Consider the following 21,327-nt stretch of genomic DNA (forward strand, 5'->3'; position numbering starts at 1 on the left):
GTGGTAGGCGATACAATAAATCGTAAAAAATAAAGCGTAGTTTGTGCCTTTGTTATTTTATGTATGTGTTTAGTAAGAAACGTACTCTTACAACTTTCTAAGTCCGGATGGTTTACCCCCAACTCCAGTTATAGGGGCTGCCAAATGTCTGTAGATTCTGCATCAGTTGCATTAGTGGATTTGTAGTTTTAAGGCTCATGAACTGGGGTATTCCTTCCCCGTGTTCTATTCCGAAGTGATCACCCTATGCCCTAACTTCTTTCGAAAAGTAAAAGTGTTGATTTGTTAACTCTAGATGTACAAACGTAATTATATCCCTTAATGTGTCCGTTTAAAATTCATTTGACAAAGGGAGGAATAAAAACAACGACATTTTGTGTGGTTTCCCCTTCGGTCCCATCGGAGACGTGTCAACCCATCGTTGAACTTTTTCAGGGGGACTTTGAACTGTGAAATGCAAGTTACTAAGCACTCTGGCGATGAAACACTCGATTTAATAGTGATAAATAATAAACTTTCTTTCGCACTGATCTAGGACTGCTCCCAATATAAATCATAAACGGAAAAAAGAAGGTCAACTTGTGAAACTGATTTAAAGCATAATTTACCGCGGATCACAGGAGAAGACAGGTAAAAATCATTACATCTATAAATACGTCAACATAATCTACGTTTATCTATAAATGATTCCCATAAATACGTATTATGATTGCAGTATGCTTCCTGGTTGTGGCGTAGTAATGTAGTGTGCAGTCTTTTGGCGACCTCTAGTGGTTGTATAAGAGAACCACCACTGAAATTGTACATGGGACATCTATTGTTCAAAAAATTGAACAATAAATTTCTACAAATTTTTTTCCAATCACTTGTTTAACTGTAACTACCTGAAGTTGGTACATCTATGACCCTATGAAGTCTGCTAAACTAAAAGTAATTGGACGTTATGAATTAATAGTTTTTTGCCACAAACCTAATCTACATTATTCCACAATGCTTTATCTAAACACTTTGTTGTCTTTGTGTATGTTGTACAGTTGGATATTTATTCTTTGTTTGTTATAATAATTGTTGTTAGTACTTGGCATGCTTGACATTATTATCATTACCATTATTGACAATATCATATCAATAAATGTACATGAAACACCTTACATCATTGAATCATTTCATTGAATCATCCTGGTGTGTGTTTCCCAGGTGCACATCATGAATGATTTCTGCGTTCTCAGGCCCTCGTCGAGACCCATCAGTGTTAATCTTAGCCCTGGCTTCGAGTTACCGTCTGCATTGCCTTAAATTCAGATGAATTGTTAATCCAGGGATTCTGTCATAGGCGGGATAAGATCACAGTTAAGGTTAGGTGAAGGGGTGACAGAGGCGACGAGGTTAATGACTGTATGCGGATCAGATTTAAGGTGCCCAGGTTTAAGGCTAGAATAGCAGCAAGACGTGATAGCCGAAGGGAATCACGCTGCTAAAAATGGGCAAAGTGTTGTTGTCTTGGTATCGTTTCGGCAGGAAAAAGGAGCAAATTGACACCAGCCTCCCTCCTTCTTTTTTGGTTTGCACGCTACGATCCCTCTCTTTTTACCCTTCTTCCTTCATCATCGTGATAGCTGAGTCTGATAAGAAGTCTCTTGTGACGCAAGCAGTGATCCAGTTTAAGAGCAGAGCAGTCCTCCATGAGCATAATGCATGAGAGACAGAGAGAGAGAGAGAGAGAGAGAGAGAGAGAGAGAGAGAGACAGAGAGAGAGAGAAAAGTCAACCATGACGGATAAAGCAAACATGTAGAAACTACTGTAGGCACATGTGCCTAAAGTACATTTAGATTAGCCTTTTAATGGTGTATAAATACTATTCATTCAGGGCAAAAGTCAGTGGATATCACTTCACAAAGTGGCATACATCCCAAAAGTATGAGGAAGAATATAAACGACTGAAGACGTTCCAAAACATTTCCTTTGAGAGTAACGCTTTCACTCCTAAACATGATCGCAGTTCTAATCTCTGGCATTCTCACCTGTGGCACACTGACTGAACCTGCTGAAACACGCTCACGTTTCTCAGCATTGTGTATGATGATTTCACATTTACTTTGCATGTACATGGCCTGCCAAAGTCTTTGATGTCACGTCTATGCACACGGGTGAATCTTCATGTGTGTCTCCACTTTAAAGTGCTCAGTTGGAATTTGTTTTTCTGCTTGTGTGAAATGTGATACAGAAGCTATTGTTGATATTATTTTGTGTCATCCTGTTTAGAGATGAGTCGAGTGTGGATGTCAGTGGTGGGAGGAGACTGCGGCGGAGGCGTTTGCGAGGTGAGATGTCTGTCAGGGCCCGACCAGACAGCCTGCCTAGATAGCGGTGACATGGAGCACTACGGTTACCAAACGGGTGCCGTCAGGCGATACCCTCACATCAAAGCTGCCACAGAATTCCCAGGCACGTCCAAAAGGCTGTCAGAATATTTGCCTTTGTTTGTTGAAGAAAAGATGCAATGACAATTTTATTTTATACATTTTGCGTAATGATTCTGTGCAGATAGAATATACAGTAGTATATGATCTATATGTAGAATGCCATAAAAAGTGAAAAATATTTCTATATTCCATTCCATTTTCTACCGCTTATCCGAACTACCTCGGGTCACGGGGAGCCTGTGCCTATCTCAGGAGTCATCGGGCATCAAGGCAGGATACACCCTGGATGGAGTGCCAACCCATCGCAGGGCTATTTCTATATTGAATCTAAATAATCTGAATCACCCACAATTCAGTAATCTACGTAAAACTCATATTACTGCATTTACCTCGGAAATGGTTTGTGCACTTATGAATATATGAAGTCATTCCATTAGATAAAAAATCCTACAGTAGCATTTCTTTTAATGAAAGATAGTGCAAACATTCTTAAAAAAAAACATTTTAAAGGAAAAGTTTTGTAGCTTCCATATCACAAAACGTAACTGTAGTTTATACTATAACCTTCACCAGTGTAATCTTGATAATCTATTTAAAATTTAAAACGGTTAGTTGGCCAAAAAAGTCAAATAAAAGGTGGATCATATGTTATATATTCCCAAGTGCACTTTTATAGTTATTGCAAATATTTACTGTTATATGTATATGTAATTCCATATAATGCTTTGAAATTCAGACGTGTTTGATGCTTGTAAATTTTGTATCCACTGTATTAAGTACAGGCCTTGTGGAACTTACATTTATTATTATAAAATGGCTTCCAAAACATATGGAAGTCTTTTGTGGTCGCACTGGCATTCATTCTTGGTCACAAAGGAAAAATGCATTGAATGATTTGTTGAGTTAAACCAGTTAACCACAGAGGTCTGCCTTTGATGGGCTGTGAATCACTCATTCCAGACCAATATGGTCTACATTTCTACAAAGACGCACACAGGCCCTCATACATATTTTCAGGGACTGTCACCACTCATTGAACAGAAACTTTATTAAGAAACAGTATTATGGGGCTAATAGAGGTTCAAAATCAGATCTTTGTATATGTTTCAGATTTCTTTGTTTTTGCATTTTTCATTATCATGCAATATTCTCTTTTCTCTGTGTTTAAATCCGCTACAACTTCTAGATTTGACTCATATAGTTTTTCAGTGAGCTGTAAATGTACATAAAATATGACAGATTTGATGATTTGTATTGCAGTTGATGATTTCGTTGCATGAATATCATGAAGCCTTATTTTGTTACTCTATTTATCTTAATGAACAAAGGAGGCACCAAGAACAGCTTGTTTTGCTAATGTGAAACAAGACAACATGTGATCGATTGCCGTGTAACACGAGCCAGTAAATGCTTATATCATTGAAATTAAAGATAGCATCCATAATTGATTATACATCTTGATCTGGATCCAAGTAATTAGCTCTGAGTATTTGCTTTTGGGAATATGAGGGTAGGGTATAAACCACAGACATATCTAAGGATTTTTTTCAATAAATGTATCAGTAATAATCGGTAAAGGTAAGCAATTAATTATTGTATGTTTGTTGTTGTTATTATTATTATATGAATATTTGCTAAATAATATGGCCTTTGTAGTCATGGCTTACTGTTAAAAGAGGAACTCAAGCCCCGCCTTATATTTTAAACAGCCAATCAGCTGTTAGTTATTTGCTTCGCTGTCAGATTCAAAACACAGCCACGGAAAACAATAAGAGACCGTTTCAATATTAGTTTTAGTTTTTCTGAATTTACTATTTATAAGTATAACCTTGATTTTATAACAGTTTTCATCTCTTGTCATTTGATACTGGACTGAATTGCCCACAATACATATAGACATGATTAAAATTTGGAATGCTCTCTTATTTTTTTCTGCGGTTGTATATTATTGCAACTTAATCTTGACCAACAGTTTTGGGAATTTTTATCTTCACCCATTCACGTAAATGCCCGGATATGGAGGCCCAGGGGTGTCTAGTGAACTGGCCCAAAGAGGATTTTGTTTATACTTAAGCCAGACTAATTTTTTTCAAACACAATTATCTGTGAAGCTTTATTGTTGCTTCCCCAGTCTGCACAGTAAACATAGCAAGTAGTAAATCGGGTCAGACAGGTTGAGCCGGAAGTGAGTCCAGGATGAGCCGCTTTGTAATATTTACACACATCTACTTGGAATCCCCATGCCATGTTTGTATAATATATAACCTAGCTTCGGTCATCTGGTTACTACCAGGTCAATCAAAGTTGTAAAAGGGTTTTACGACCGCACTACACCAGGGTAAAATAAAGTTTATCAGCATATCTGCCGAAAAGGAAGCCAACGACCGAATTGGCTTAAACAAAGGCACCATTGTTCTCTGAACCTGTGCAGACAAGATAACTTTCATCCCTTCCATGTAAATCAGTGATAGCTAAGGATAAGTGGTGCAAGGAAAACAAATTAGTTTCCCAGTTTTGCATTTTAAAATGATGAAAAAGACAAATGTGGAGGTCAGTTGCACGTTTATTATAATTAAGAAGATACTCATTTGTTATTCAATACAAATAGGCAAAAAATAGATGCAAAGACAGAGACAAACCAAGTTCAACACTGAATCATTTCAGATGTGATTGTATATGAACACTTTTAAGACTTCATGGTAACTTTGAAATGGATGTAATGATGCATAATTTCATAAATAAATTATGTAAAATACCATAGCATCAGGTGATCATAACTGTCCATAACACATTCCTTAACACGTACCTTGCACTAAACATTTTTAGCCGTATGTTTTTATGTACCCAAACATAACATCTTTCTCCTCAATAACTTTTATCAACTGTGAAAAATAGCTTAGTGTTAGACAAACCAGCTCCTGGCACTACCCCGCGTGTTTTCCATCAGCCCCCCAAGTGTTCGCCTTTGGGTTTGACAGTTTTGCATTGAAAGTAACGAACAGCTGTGTTGAATTATAAAAAGCAAATCTCCTTCAGGAACTATAGGTTTGTCAGTCCCGATGAAAGAAATGAAGGAAGCTAGAATCTCACTCTGTTCTCAGCACTACTACGCACTAATACTTCTCTCTTGTTGTGTAAGCACCGTTATTCTTTCTTTTCCTCTGCAGCTCCGTCGCTATTGCTGTCGGCCTTACTTTTGGGCGGCGGGCTGTCCAGGAAGAAGTCGTTGCAGGCCACAGTCAGCGCGCCTATGAGGATGATGAACTCGGTGAAGTCCACCTCGCCATCGTTGTTGGCATCTAGGTCATTCATTACACGTTCCACCGCGTCTTTATCTTGGGCGTTCTGTGGGGGGACCAAAAATAAAACGAGATGGAATTGAAGATGGTTCCAAAAATGAAAAATAGTGTTTTTTTCCTCATGTCATTCCAAATGTGACTATTTATATATAGAATAAGAAAGTTTTTTCTTATTGTGTTACGTGAAATCTACAGTGTTATTGGTAGAGTTCTCTCAAAAATAAAAGTTCTGTCAACTCAAAAGAAGATATTTTGCTAACTGTCTGTATTCAATGTTGTTTGGTTGCCAACATTCTTCAAAATATCTCATAGAAAGTCGTACAGGTTTTAAATGATAAAGGTTGAAAAGACAATAACACAATTTAATTCTTGGGTGATTTATCTCTTTAATTCAAAGTGGTGCCAACGTGTGTGCCATTTTAAGAAAAGAGCCCTAGATCTTAATGCATGTGTTTTGCACAGGACATATTTGCAGGGTCACTGTGAATCTGCAAATGATTCGTTATCAAGTGTTTGTGTAATGCAAATCTTAACTGGTCATACAGGTTCTTTCAAATTGTTTTTGGCTGATATATGGCAGACAGCAGGTGTTTGCAAAAGTGCCACAACATGATGGTGGCAGCCAAATAGGATAAGGATAATATTTTATGTTTATTTAATATATTTATTTAATATAATTTAAAATGTTCAAATGTTTATTTAAAAATATTCCTTATTAATTTTGTTGAATAACTATTGCAGGTTGACCTGGGTTTGCCTATGGGGTACCCATATACAGTACATATCCTGTCCAAATAACCGCACAGATACTCTTTGGAGCCACATGTAGACATTCATTCATAGACACTGTTCAACACAAATTCAGTGTTATTTCTTTCTCTTACCCCTAGATAATTTCCCAGCTCCTCTGTCAGCAGTTCCCTCAATTCTCCTCGACTGAGCGTGAATTTGTCTCCTTCCTTCCCAGAATACTTATGAAAGGTCTTGATGAGCATCTGCATCGCGCTTTCCAAGTTGGAGCTGGGTTCTTTGGACATGCTGTAATGTGGCCCAAAAGGTCAAAGGTTAGACACAACGAGGTGGCGCGCTCCTCGCTAGACCCAGCTGCATGCATGGTGACATGACTAGCATGGGCAGAGCTTTGGCTCAATTAATTCTGGCACAAGCATAGGGTTTGGGTGATGGGTAGATAAAATGACTAAAGAATTGGTCTGCAAATGTGTGAGATATTATATATATATAATATATGTTGTGTTGTTTTTGTTAAATCAGAGGAAAGGTTTGTTGAGGAAGAGGGGGGTTTACTCAAAAAGCAACATTCTTACACATCACACTTTGACCGTGGCATCTTGGATCTTCTCTCTTCAGGTTCAGGAAGCTACTGCGCATGTATAGAAACAGACACAGTCATTGATGAGGTGCAATGAATGAGAAATTCTTTGGAGATGAAATCTTCAAAAACCGCTGAAACGCAAAACAGTCCAAGCTTTCCTTATTGTACGAGGTTTGTTGATGTAGTTTTTCTGGACTGCACTTTTAGATGTTGAGACACAAACACGGTTAGTGAGTATTGTTGTACTGTAAATAATTTAAATTTGGCACTTCTGGGAGACACAAATACATTTAGATTGAAACTTTTGAGGGATTATCCTTGAAATTTGTATAGAGATATACAACTGTAGTGTTATGGGCCTTGACTTTGAAAGCATCAGGCGGCTTATTAATAGCTTGTGAACGCTTCCCTGCTTGCAGCTAAACCATCTACCTGTCGATCACGTACAGTAACAAGGGCACATCTATCAACCTCGCGTGAAACATTAAAACTGTCAAAATGAAGACAAACTGCAGGCAAGTTCCCCAGGGAAACTTCAAACAGGTAATGCGAGACTGATGTGATGACACACATATACCCACAAACCTGAAATTTTGCCAAAGAAAAAGAATTGTTGATTAATGACTGTAGAGGCCAAAGGTAGGTGATAGAAATCTCACATGCATAAAAGTGAATTTCTGCAGTGTACTGAATCAGAGTTGTATGACTTAAAGGACCAGTTCACCCCCCAAAAAACTCTACCATTATTTACTCAAATCATTTTTTTTTGATGAACACAGAGAAAGATATTTGGAAAAATACTTGTAACTAAACTAAACTGTTCTGTTTGCTTTCCTCAAAATATCCTCTTAAAAATATGTTAAATCTATGGTAGTTTCCTTTTCGGGTGAACTGTCCCTTTAAGACGTTGTTACTGTAATCAGGCCTCTGGGCTTCAGGTAGTTATTTGTAGTACTACACCATCTAATTTAACTAATTAGTGAACCTAAGATAATGTCTAATGAGAAAGCTCAAGTGCTCACATGTGAATTTGGAAAAAAACCTTTATCCTAAAGCTAAAAAACACGTGGGCACTGACTAGAAAGCACAAGTGTGATGTATAACATAAAAGGCATTTAAAAAAGAAAGGCTATAAGACGGTTTTAAAGGTAACAGCTTTAGAAAAAATAAATTGTATATAAATCATACAATGAAATGCAAAGTGTAGGTGCCCAAAAAGATAAAATGATGTCATATTTTGATATCGTAAAAATATAAGAATAGAATGGACGTTCTGGAAATTCTCTGACACTGTGACAACCAAGACGAGAACAGTAACGTAATACCAAGTGACCAGGTGACAGTGAGAAAACGTACTGCTCTTCGAAACACAAGGAAAGAGTGGTGAATTAGTTTAACTACAAGCCAAAGGCCATTTTTTCCTTTAAAAATTATTAAACTTCATGCGCCTAAATCATTCAATATGGGAACCAAATTTAGAAATGTATTAAACTTTCAAAAATCTGTCGACCACCAATCTGAATTTTGGGCTACACTTCGGTATATGATCCATAAAGAACATCCAAAGTACCTTTCTGTTTCATAAAGGTTCAAGAGAAACTGTTCGTTAAAAATACGTTTTACACTGTGAAGAACCATTTGTAGCACCTTTATTTTTAGGTTCTGTCCTCCTCAGTATCTCTGATGGTTATTGCCGAAGTCCAAGTGAACCATATCCTCAATGACACTCCACACCAAATTATAAATGTTTGAAATATTCTACGATTTAGGCTCGAAAATAAAATTACTCCCTATTAAATTCAATTGTTTTCCACGTCACAATGCAGTATAGTTTAGGAGAAAATCTTTCCAAAATGTAGAAATAGTTCTGACCTACAGACAGATATTTAAAGAGAACGGAAAAAGATGTATCAGTAGAAAATCCAGAAGAGCATTCATTAGCTTTAAACTCAAGAGAGAAAGGATCCCTTTCTCCCATCCGATTGTCCGTCTTACCTGAATGACTTCGGAGAGCTTCCTTTGTTTGAGATGAAGTGCTGGAGATGGTGATAGACAGTCAGGGAGCCGTGGAACATATGAGGAGAGAGAGAACCTCTGGGGTTTAAATATCACTCACTCCCCCCTCCTTTCACAACAACATCTAGCATCTTCAGTTTCTACTGTCTACCCGCCTCCTGAACTCACCTTCTTAAACTTACCTGCCATCATAAGGGCCATTTGACCCCGCCATGCCAGTTAACTCAAGACAAAAAGGCTCTACAGGACAGTGGAGTTTGCATTAAAGTCTTAAATTGTTGAGCGGTTAGAGATGGTCAGTCATACAGCATAGGAAATAATGGAAGAGTATGTGGACACTCGATCACATTGAGTGGATACTTCCCATATGTACACTTTATAAAATGGTCATTGTTAGATTGGCAACTTTTTTGCATTTTCATTTATTTATTTGTTTACATTTAACTTAATCTTATACATATGGATATAAGAAATAAAGAAAACACATTGGTATATTTAAAAAAAATGTATTACTATAAATTATTTTGGGATGTTGACGTCCATCAAAACACACAATAAAATAATCTCCTCTTATAAACACAAGTGTATTGGCCATGTTTTTGGTTACCATTTTTATAACAATAGTTTTACTAAAATCACACTAGATAACTGTGGCTAAACTGTTTTTGTGGTTAACAATGTTTTTTCGGTTTTAGTAAAACAGTGGATCATTTTTTGTAAAGGTTCCTCATAACTATACATTTTTTTGTACATAAAACAAAATAGTTATATTATACTTATGGCAGGGTAAAATATGAATAACTAGCCATTGGGTTATGTAGCAATTTACTCGCAAAAATATAATGCAATATATAATTTAATATTTCATTTAAAAAAGTGCTGCATTTCCATCCATCCATCCATTTTCTACCGCTTATCCGAACTACCTCGGGTCACAGGGAGCCTGTGCCTATCTCAGGAGTCATCGGGCATCAAGGCAGGATACACCCTGGATGGAGTGCCAACCCATCGCAGGGCACACACACCCACTCATTCACTCACGCACTCACACCCTACGGACAATTTTTCTAGAGATGCCAATCAACCTACCATGCATGTCTTTGGACCAGGGGAGGAAACCAGAATACCCGGAGGAAACCCCCGAGGCACGGGGAGAACATGCAAACTCCACACACACAAGTCGGAGGCGGGAATCGAACCCCCAACCCTGGAGGTGTGAGGCGAACGTGCTAACCACTAAGCCAACGTGCCCCCCGTGCTGCATTTCCTTATGTATTATTCAAAATATTGCAGTGTTTATTCTGTACAGTATGAAATATATCAAGTAATTTCATACTATATTAACTGTTGATAGGAAAATATAGGGTACAACAACAGACCATTAGTTCCTTTTGTACATATTTTACTTTTTATAAAGTGTATATTTTAAAGAAAAGTATAAAGTGTATAAAGTACGGATATGATAGGAACTGTTTGTGTGATGAACTGGATATCTTTTAGGACTGTTGTGGTTTGTTGCAATGACCCAGTTCAGGGCTGTGCTGGGCCTTGATGTTCAGTGTGTGCTGAGGCCTCGAGCGGTCCACATCTGTGACGGACATCACTCAACCTTAAGTTTAAAAGGACTAATATATATATTCTTTTTTTAAATAAACGGTCACACCTTAGGACTATTTAAAATGAACTATTTAGGACAAAGGTGATAAAAAACAGACTGTCCCAAAGACAGCCACAAATGTATTCTCACATGAAATTTTAAATACTTGTTGAAATAAAATCTCATGTTATGCATCAAGTCATAAGTGCATACTAGTTAGCATATCTTTTCTAATCGACAGCAATAAGCATCTTCCACAGCATTCATGCGGTTAAAACATACAGTAGCTGTAAATGCTGTATGTTCAGGGAAGTTAACCAGGTGTGAGGTGTGAACAGGCTTGGATGTTTCAAAGACTGATGGATGGTGTTATAATATACTGGGGCCTTGCATTACCAGTTGCAGCGTTTGCAGAGTCAGACACACCAAAGCAAACAAGCCTGTAACAGCGCCGGTTTTACGTCGGCAGGATATTCATGACAGCAAGAGCTAAACGAGACATCATTAGCATGATCTGAACGAGCGCATTTTACTTAGCGTAGGATTTCACACTGATGTGGGCTATACATACTGTATCTCTATAATGCATAATTTATTATCTATAATGTATTATGTAAACTGCTAGACTGTACGCAGATAATGGTAAAATGGTACAAGTACACATTAGACGGATTTGTGGCGTTTAGTCTGGTGTTGGGATTCACAGAACCCATTATGGCTTTTTTCATGAAGTCAGATAGGAAAAAATTGCGTCTTCGAAACTGTATCAAAATTCATTGAATCATTGATAATCAGTGAAAAATTCAGGGAACACTAAGATAAGGTTCCTCTTCAGGTCTGTGTTACATGGTTCCCTTGCACGAGTCTTCCAGGTAATACATGATTCAATACAACATCAATACATGTCATGTTAGTAATATTGCTTAACATAAATTGAAGTTTACATTCTAAGTTTTACATTTGCAAATATTTCGGTTGATTAAAAGCTTTGAGATCAAATATTTTATAAATGGTTAAAAGCCTAAAATATAGTGAAACTGTTTGAATGAAGAAGTACTGAAATGTTTTTATTAAGGGTCCTCAGGGGCCTACATCAGTGAGATGATACTTTGGGACTTCTTGAAGCTCCCACGGGGCCATGAGGGTCCTATGGTGTGGATTCCATCCCTAAGGTTTTTAATTATTGAGGGCCCGCTATCATAAGGACACTAAGCATCTGAAACTGCTGCTCTTAAAGCCAGACAATGGGACATTGACAACATTTAAGGGACCCCCGAAAATAAAATTTCTGTTATCATTACTTCACCCCTGTGTCATTCGCAACCCCCTCCTTCTGTGGAACACAAAAGAAATGTCTCAGTGGTTTTGTGCCCATACAGTCGGGGGTCAACGTTGTTTGGTTGCCATGTTCTTTAGAATATCTTCTTATGTGTTCTGCATTAAAAAAGGCTAATGTTTGGAATGCCAGGAGGGTGAGTAAATGAGGACAATAAATGACAATAAATAAGACAAACTGTATACAAAGGACAAACATTAAGCAAAGACAGCCAGTGGAGTGAGTTAGACGTCAACTAAAGAGCCAGCATCCAATAAATCTACATTTATTTCAAACAAAATTGCTTTATTCTCATTCAAAAAAGGCCTTGCTCAAATTTGGCAAAAGTGTGAACAACAAAGCACATTGGCTCAGGTCAGTGTTGAAAATTAAAAAAAAAAATCCATATTGAAAATTAACCATGGTTTACTACGGTAACCATAGCTTGGTGGTATTTGTTATTGTAGCATGACCACACTAGCCGCACATGTACCATCGTCTCACCACAGTGCCCATTGGTCAATATGTAGTATTTGTAGTAAAACTATGGTAACTGATTGTGGTAACACCGTGGTTATTTTTCACATGGGGATATGCATCACAACACAAATCCTACATTTGGTGACTTTTTTAAAGTGTAGAATAACAGTCTCATAGGGATTGTTAAATTGCCACAACACTGAAAAATAAATGTACGTCTAGCACCGGAGTCGACCGAGTAACCCTCTCATTACATTGTGGCACAAACAAGCAGTAAACAGCGGCAGAGAAACAATTTCTCAGATTCTCTGCAATACAAATTCTCCCTTTTCTTCATTCACGGTGGCTTTGTGGAGATATTGAAGAGGGAAGACAGTGGTCGCAGTACCCTTACAACAGCTCTGGCTCGTATAAAAATGAAAGCAGCCCTCCGGCCATCGGTCACATTTCTGACTGTTGCCAAGACCTGGGCAAATTTACTTAAAATCATTACAAAATCAATCACAGGTGCGCATTGTTATTAAATAAGTATTATTGAGATGATTCTATGCCTCTTTGCAGTAACATAATTTGTTGTGTATTGGCTGGGCTTCTTGTGTGTGTTTTAAAATATCACAAAAATGAAAAGGATACAAGTAAAACAAACATGAAAGCACAAGATTAGTAGATCTCAGCATTCTCTAGCTCCTATGAGGCCTCCTCAGTTTTATTCTGCTCTTCCACTTTTTTCTCTTCAGGTTGCACCTCCTCCCACTTGACTTCCTCCTCCTCTGGCTTCTTCTCTTCTGTGGCAGCCGCCTCTTCAGCCACCGGCTCCTCCTTTGCCGCCTGTGGTTCTGCCTGTGGTTCTGCCTTCGGTTCTGCCTTCGGTTCTGCCTTCGGTTCTGCCTTCGGTTCTGCCGGTTTTGACTCTGTGTTTGCTGCGGCCGATGCCTGAGCAGAACTCTCGGCTACAGGTTCCTTTTCCAAACAACGATGATTGCTGAGAGACTGCGCCAAATGACCGATCAGAGTCATGTACTCTTGAAAGCCGACCTTTCCATCCTTGTTGTTGTCGAGTTGTTCACGCATGGTTTTCACTGAGCTATTGTCTTCTGTGCCCTAAACAAAAAGGTGTTCAGATGTTTAGTATTCTTGCAAAACTAAACTTTTGCTACAGTAAATACCAGGATCTGCTGATAGAATGGAGTGATGCAATATCAAATAAATATACAATTTTAAATAAATAAATAAATCTTTATTATTATTTGGTCCATTACAGCAATTAAAAAAAAATCCAAAAGAAATGTATAGATTTCTAATGAAGGAAATGACTAGGTTGGCACAATTATGTATACAAAATAGCTTTCAAACCTTTAAACATAACTTTCGATTAAATATTTTTAAGATTAAAGAAAACTTGATTTTCACAATAAGCAAAAATCGATGATTTAATCACTTAAACTAAACAGTTTAGGTTAGCTCCTGTATCTGGTTACCACTTTACAGTATATATACATCTGTGGACAAAATTAAGAGACAATTTCTTAATTCATTTAATTTTTATAAGTCTGTGATTAGGTTAAATAATATTTTATATAATATTTTTAATTTGTTTTATTCTGTGAACTACTAACAATATTTCTTACCAATTTCATTTTTTTTCAACTCGAAATGCTGAATAAATGAAAATTTGAAATGGTCTCTCTTATTTCTTTTCCCGTGTCTGTATAGCGTATATGACAATATGAAATATTACTTTTTTAATGACTAAAAATGCACAGGGTTTCTAACCGTCAGAATGTTCTTCAGTTGACTCGCCACAAGACTCTGAAACTCTTTTCCCCCAAGGTTTTCTTTCCCTTTAGCTGACTTCAGGAAGACCCCCACAACTGTTTTAATGGAATCCTCCATCTTTGTTTTCGCTCTGCAAAGAGAAAGAACAGTGACATTGATTGACAGCTGATATAAAACATTCAAATTTTTTTAGTGTAAAACAGCTACACTAGTTTTCATATGGCTTTTAAATATGTCTCGGATTTGAGTTCAAAACGTTAACAACAGTCACAGTAATGCTTGCTTTATCAGGACCCACTAATGCTGTAAGAAGAAGGGGTCATTAGATGGTTTGTGAAGTGCTCAGTGAGATAAACCCGACGCTCTATCGATTCCATTTACTTGAATACTGTACCTGAACGTGTATGGAAATCTTGAGGGTTAGAACTGACAGTCGATTGTAGATAAGGGAAGAAAGAGCAAGAGCCCCAGCGGCTGTCCTAATCTTTGATAGGTCACCTGATCCCCGGGTGACCTAACCACAGAGTGGCTTCACGTTTCTCACAGGATTACCAACAGCTCAAAGACATCTTTACCTTTATCCCGCTTTGTCTTTCTTCACTAACTCTCGATGGATTTTACCCACGGAGAAAGGCATTTACTCTTTCTTGCATCACACCTCACAATGTCTAACAGATCAGAGTCAGAGTTTAGAAGGAAACGCAAGACAGATAATCTGCTTTCAAATCACTCTCGATGAACAGACGGCAATATTCAAATTCTTTGATGAGGTCATCACTCTGGCATGAAGATGTGTCAAACAAATTAAAAGCAAATAAAAACAAAAATGTTGTCAATTCACTAAGCATCCTGTGCGCAGAATGCAAGCAAACAATGTTCTTCTGTGCAGTTTTCAGTTCGCACACACACAAACATTTCATTGATAAAAACTTGCACAGTAACATTTTTTTGTCCTGTAACGATTAACACACTCTCAGTGATTAAAATCCTTAGATGGTTTTCTCAATAATAGGAACCTTATAACTCTAGTTTAAAACAAAATTCCCCCCAAAATAACACTGTAGTTCGGTCTAAATCTGTGTAGGTGTTTTTGTCACCTGAGACGGCTTCTGATACCGCCATATTAGCTGACGCACAAACGCGCAGAGCTTCCTCTTATCGCCAGCAATAACCGCATCAACAGGTAGCAAGCAATTAAGAAACATGGCCATTAGCTTAATTTAACGTGACAGAACGAGATACAGAGATGACGCAGGAGAGACATAGTAACGGTTCTGGTTTCATAGGATGTGCGAGAGTGAGACGTAGTTCCTCACGTGTGACCCTTAAACTACGGGTGGAATGGTGTAGGAAATCATTGTTTCTTCCTTGACAGATTGCTAACATACTTCCTATAAGCTGCTTTAGGTACAAACATACTAATTGTTCAAGTAAGCCGTCTGCATTTTTGGGCCTCGCGAACATGTTTAGATTTCCCAATATGACAACAATGCAGACAAATTATTGACACCATGTTTTTTCTTTAAAAGTGTAGCTACTTATTTCTGTATTATGGGATACTGTGATGTGTCATTAACTTTTTTGGTTTTAAAATATATTTACAAAAGCCACACAGACATCATAAGCCATAACTGTCTGTCACACCTGCAAGATAGTGTCAGTCTGAATACCGAGACTGTGTCTCAACATCTAAACGACTGACTCACTGAGACACAGCCCTACTGTACAATCTGAGCTTATCCACAGGGCATATACTTACATGTGCCCAAGATCAAGGGCCGTTGCTTTGTTTGAGTCAATACTGAGTTGTTGTACAAATCTTACGATCACACCTTGGCTTTACAGTCATATTTCTAGTAACCATTTGCACCCTTCATCGATCCTTTTGACTTTTTCAACCCTTGGTCTCTCAACCCTATCCAGTGCCAGTCTTGAATCACGTGAATTATTGATGCTTTCGGCCCTTGACCTCGTGCTACCCAAGACAGTCTCAATGTTTAACCTCAAAACTCCTTCAGACAGACGGCACGTGGATGGTCCGCTCAAGTTTGCTAATAATAAGTAATGAAGCGGGATCTTCCATTACTTAAGTGACTCTCCGCAACAGACAAGCCCCTTTTAGTACTTTGGAGAACTGAATAAATAACCACGCAGAACAAAAAACTACAAAGCGTTATGAAGCATTTACAGTTAAACCATTACAAAATTCCTTTACATAGTGTGTTTGGGCCTTATTCCCCAAATCATATAACTGGGTTCTATTGGTTCCCATCACCAGATTACATACCCCACCAATATAACCCAACGACATACAAACAATTCCAAACATAACTATTAAATCCTTTCCATTATATTTTAGTTTCTTTTCTCAAGTCGGAAATCCGTGCACAGAAACTTAAAAGGAAAAACGAGGCATACGGGGGTTAACGCGCGTGTGACGCTAGCGTTTCTCTTCAATGCGCAAAAGAGATTGACAGGTTTGCGTTTCCACGCGGGTGAACGTGATACGCGCGCGCCCTATCCGTTCGCGTGTCTTATGAAAAATTCACGCAGGAACGAGTTTGCCAGTGCATATAAAAAGAAGTGGCTAACAATCTCAAGTTGGCTCTTGTTTTCTGCACTTCGGTGAATAAAAGCGCCTCTTGGTACCTAACAGACTACCAAAACTAAAACCGTTGTGACGTCAAGTTGGCACAAGACCTTTTATTATCCAAGAGCAACTACTACTGTCAATATGTTTTTTATATTGTTATTATAAGCATATTTTTATAGTTATTCTGCTATAGAAAATATGTGTTTCATAAATCACAAACATCATTATTTATCTCTAGCCTACTATATTAGTATTGTAATATAAATTGCCTAGATTTTTATAAATGTTGTATAAAATAATTATAAAATAACTTTTTATCGTTGTGTGATCGTGGTTATTTTATGTTTTATTTAATGCACTTAAAAACGACGCGATGAACAACGTTAAACCCCTCCGATGTGTATTTATTTGCGTAAATGTACGCGTAGCGCAGTCAGACAAGCGTTTGCGCCCAAACGGCAGATCTCCGATCAGTTGGCGCAGGATGATCGAAGGGTGTTCCTAAAACGTGGCGTTAACTCTGTACAAAATCTTCTCTAAGTTACAAACTTGAACGTTTCGTGCTTTTAAAGTCAGTCGTTGGTGATAAATAATAACTTTTAAGAGCACTTACCCTAAAACGGGGACAGCGCGGATTGACGGTTCGCAGTAGCGGCAGTTAAACCTCTGTTCCTTTCCCGTTTTTGCTCCCTCCCTTCGTCAAAAAAAAAACTTGTCAGACTCGAACCGCTGCTCGACTCTTCTTCCGTGATTTTTTTTATTTTGCCCCTGACTCTCACAAAAGGGAGTGTACCTGGAGGAGGGGAACTAGTGGACAAATGTGGAACACTAAATACAAAACATCAGGTTTTGAAAGGAAAAGGTAAAACGCTTTAACATCAATGTGTGAATATCAACACTGGGAATGTTGGACAACTCCAATGGGTTTTGTTTAAAGTTAAGTGGGAGTATCAAAATATTTACCCTTACCTGTACACAGTATCATGGATATTGTTCGTGCATCATTATTGTTTGCTTAATGTGTGACTAGAATACAATATACTGAAATAAAGCTCAAGACGGTGTTTTAAGCCTTGGGGAGTCAGATTTATGATTCAGCCCAGTGGCTGTTTTCCTGAGATTACCTGTGTATGCTTTTGATTATGTGTTTGCGAAAGGCACCGCCTATATAAATAATTATTTCTGACTCAATTGTGTGGACTATGGCCATGTATGAGTCAGGCCTCTTTATATATGCAAGTAACAAAGTTCACACTTGACTTAAAATATGTCATTTTTTAACTGTGCATAAAAAGCTGTCGGTCTGGTTGAGATTGATGTTTATATACATTTGTGTAAATTGTAGATGTGCACCTGATCATTTTCATGTTCTCTCCTGCAGTTTTACAGCTGCGGTCATACTCTTGACCAAGACCACTTTCTTTGGGGTCACCCAACAACACCGGAAAAGTACATTTGTATTTACAGTTATGCATTTGGCAGACGCGACTTATAATGCATAATACTATACATTTGTTTCTGATATGTGCTATCCCTGGGATCAAACCCATGACCTTAGCGGTGCCAAAGCCGTGTTCTAACCACTGAGCCAAAGGATTGAGAATTTGACATTAAAGCGGACCTAACACACGGGTTTCTGCCAATCTCATATTAATCTTGAGTACCTATAGAATAATATTCCATACGTCATATCTTCGAAGATTATTTAATTTGATCACATTTATGAAAGATAGATACAGCTGTACGATTACTTCGGAAAACATACGGCGCGTGTCCAATACGGGACTAAGAAAATTTGTTACAAAACAGTTTTATATGTTCGAAAAAAACTTTCTGGACCTGTACGATCGCTGGGGTAGAGTATTGAGCACAGAAATACTACGTATAACGCCCAACTCGTTTTTTGACAAATTGACCATGTTAAGCATGAGAAGACACACGTTTAACATCGTAAAGAAGTCAGAATGCATGACACGTCGTTGCAGCACCCCTTTAAAAGTGCATTTGAACAAAGTCATTTTAAGTTAATCATAAAGTTTCAAAATGCTTTTTTATCTTAGTCTATTTGCCTCAACTTAATACCACTTGCAAATAAGATCTAAATCTCCCTTGTTATCTATTATAAACCTACACCCTTCCCCCAAGGCACACCTCAAAGCAGTGTGCTTTTTATGGTGTGGGAGATCAAATATGTTAATAAGAACAAAGGGAACTATGGTGTATAGACGTTTCTCTATGAACTTCTAACTGGCTGGTAGAAGAACTAAGCAGACAGGTGAGGCTAATAAATGTTGCCATTAAATCATATCCTCTAAATTAGAGAGAGACAGAGAAATTGTATATGACATGGTCAGTAAAGAGTCACGGCAATAGCCCATTAACAGCGGTTTCTTTTATTTAGTGTCATCCATGTTTAACAGGAAGTAACAGGATACAAGTAACACAATAGTTTCAAAATGGACTATTATTTTTGTATAATCATAAAATGACATTACAGCTCTTCATTGGGCGAAACCGCCATGCTTGTTTGCCAGATTGCCAATCAGCTGCCAGAATTCCAGGAAGGTCAGCTCCCCATCATTATTAGCATCCAATGAGCTCATGAGCTGGTCAACCACGGCTGGGTCAGAAGCATTCTGTGGGAGAGACACATGGACAGGCATGTGTTTACACTTATAATAAAATATAGTGCTGCCATCTTGTGGATGTTGCTGGTACTGCACATTCTTTTCTGTTGACCTATTAATGTGGGAGGGGTTCCTGTTCTGTATGACCCTAACAGAAATGCACTGATGTGGCATTTTTTCCTTTGTCTCTTACTGAGCTATTTTGGTTGTTATCATGCTGAAACCCACCATTGTATGCTAGTAGCATAGTTTGGGTCTGTAAAGGTCTTGGCGGGTTCATTTTAGCCTGGATTTATGCAAATTTTGTGGAATGTACAACAATGGAGGTGTTTTTTGTGTATTTTAAGGCCCTTACATAAAGATTTCAGCAAACATCACAATTAAACAAGCTAACATATGACTTACAAGGAAGATGGGAAAATGTAACTGTAACCACCAAACTATTTGAATGTAGCTCAAATGATTTACATAAAGAACAAGAATTCAATAAAAACTCTTAAGAATAAAGATCCTTTGAAGGTTCTGTGCATCACCTGAGGATCAGTAGAGATGCCTTTTCTTACCAAGAACCATTTTGAGTCGGTTATATGGTTCTGTGGAGATTAAAAAAGTTCTTGATGTAACATTGTACGTTACATTATACCCTTTTTAGATGAAGTGTATTTGTTTTGGGGTTCTTTTAAGAATAAGAATATAGATATTTTTGTTTTTACGAAATAACTTGACTTTGAAACTTTAGTTGGCTCTACAAAAGATTCAGACATCGAGGCTTTAGAGTTACAATATGGATATCAAGCTATTGTAAAGTACAAGGGATTTTTGCAGTACAGTGTAATCTTCATGTTGTTTTACCTTCACAAGATTTGGGAGCTGGGATGTAAGCAAGCTTTTAAATTCTTCTTTGCTCAATGTGTAGGCAGAGCCATCCTTTCCAGCGTAAGTCTTGAACTGGGAAATCAGCACGTTAATGGCAGATTCCATGATTTTGAGAGCAGGATGCTTAGATGACTAGAAAATAAGGAAGACGGGTTATTAATTTGGGTAAAACTGACTATATCATGTTTGAGATAGCCAAATTCATTACATAGCAATTAAATCAAAGTTTAAATCAAGTTTACAGACAAGTACAAAAAACAAAAAGTAAAATATACTAATATAAATATTATATGCATACAATATATATATGTATATACTATATAAAATATACAGTCAGTTGTAAGACATATTAATGAATCTATATGCAGATCAGAAAACAATCTTTTAAGATGCATATTTCATCAGCTGCTAACTCTTGCATGATCTATCTATCTTAGTTATACACCAAATGAGTATAGTTTGGTTACTTTTACATAAGAGAGAAAGAAAAAAATACACTTAATAATGGAGCTAAAGAACCACATGGACTCACCTGACCTGAGGAATGATGTTGGAAGTGATGTGCTGTGTAAATGACCACATCTCAGCTTTTATATTCTTCGTCGTATTGTCAAACTCAGCGGAAAACTCAAAATCAACAAGTCAGACTTTTCTTATCTCCACTGTTACCATAGTGAAGCTCAGAATCTCTCACACACACATATGAATGGAATGACACAGGATATATCATACACTGTTTTTTTAATACATTTTATTTTTTAATACTTTTATTATTTATTTTGTCATAACATTCGTTTTTTTTTGTAAATTCAAAACAATTGTCCATTTTAAAGCTTAACATTTCCCATCTGGGTTGAGTATTCTACACCCCCCTATCAGGTTTCCTAATTGTTGTCAATGCAAACATCTGTCATCAGGGAAATTTAATCTGATAACTCCCATCATAACTTATTCAGCATCAACTGAAGTACTGGAATTATACATGACCTTA

At 37.5% G+C, this 21,327-nt stretch overlaps 3 protein-coding genes and 1 long non-coding RNA gene across 4 annotated transcripts; 1 reads left to right on the forward strand and 3 right to left on the reverse strand.

The window, feature by feature from the left end:
• Positions 1-194: 194 nt before the first annotated feature.
• Positions 195-5,722, forward strand: LOC130415967 (uncharacterized). Its single transcript, XR_008906000.1, has 3 exons — positions 195-630; positions 2,264-2,322; positions 5,592-5,722. It is a non-coding gene; the product is annotated as an uncharacterized LOC130415967 (long non-coding RNA).
• Positions 5,349-9,114, reverse strand: s100s (S100 calcium binding protein S). Its single transcript, XM_056742004.1, has 4 exons — positions 9,052-9,114; positions 7,049-7,104; positions 6,608-6,761; positions 5,349-5,769 (listed from the first exon to the last, which is right to left on the reverse strand). The coding sequence occupies exons 2-4, from the start codon at positions 7,069-7,071 to the stop codon at positions 5,569-5,571; spliced, it is 378 nt and encodes a 125-aa protein (XP_056597982.1). The 5' UTR covers positions 7,072-7,104; positions 9,052-9,114; the 3' UTR covers positions 5,349-5,568.
• A 3,135-nt stretch (positions 9,115-12,249) lies between these two features.
• s100u (S100 calcium binding protein U) lies at positions 12,250-17,606 on the reverse strand. Its single transcript, XM_056742003.1, has 3 exons — positions 17,447-17,606; positions 14,238-14,370; positions 12,250-13,565 (listed from the first exon to the last, which is right to left on the reverse strand). Exons 2-3 carry the CDS (start codon positions 14,355-14,357, stop codon positions 13,152-13,154), a joined length of 534 nt encoding a protein of 177 aa, XP_056597981.1. The 5' UTR covers positions 14,358-14,370; positions 17,447-17,606; the 3' UTR covers positions 12,250-13,151.
• A 1,599-nt stretch (positions 17,607-19,205) lies between these two features.
• Positions 19,206-20,887, reverse strand: s100a11 (S100 calcium binding protein A11). The gene is made up of 3 exons (XM_056742005.1): positions 20,869-20,887; positions 20,313-20,468; positions 19,206-19,469 (listed from the first exon to the last, which is right to left on the reverse strand). Exons 2-3 carry the CDS (start codon positions 20,439-20,441, stop codon positions 19,335-19,337), a joined length of 264 nt encoding a protein of 87 aa, XP_056597983.1. The 5' UTR covers positions 20,442-20,468; positions 20,869-20,887; the 3' UTR covers positions 19,206-19,334.
• Positions 20,888-21,327: the final 440 nt, after the last annotated feature.

This window comes from Triplophysa dalaica, chromosome 25, assembly GCF_015846415.1.
Source record: "Triplophysa dalaica isolate WHDGS20190420 chromosome 25, ASM1584641v1, whole genome shotgun sequence".
NCBI lineage: Eukaryota > Metazoa > Chordata > Actinopteri > Cypriniformes > Nemacheilidae > Triplophysa > Triplophysa dalaica.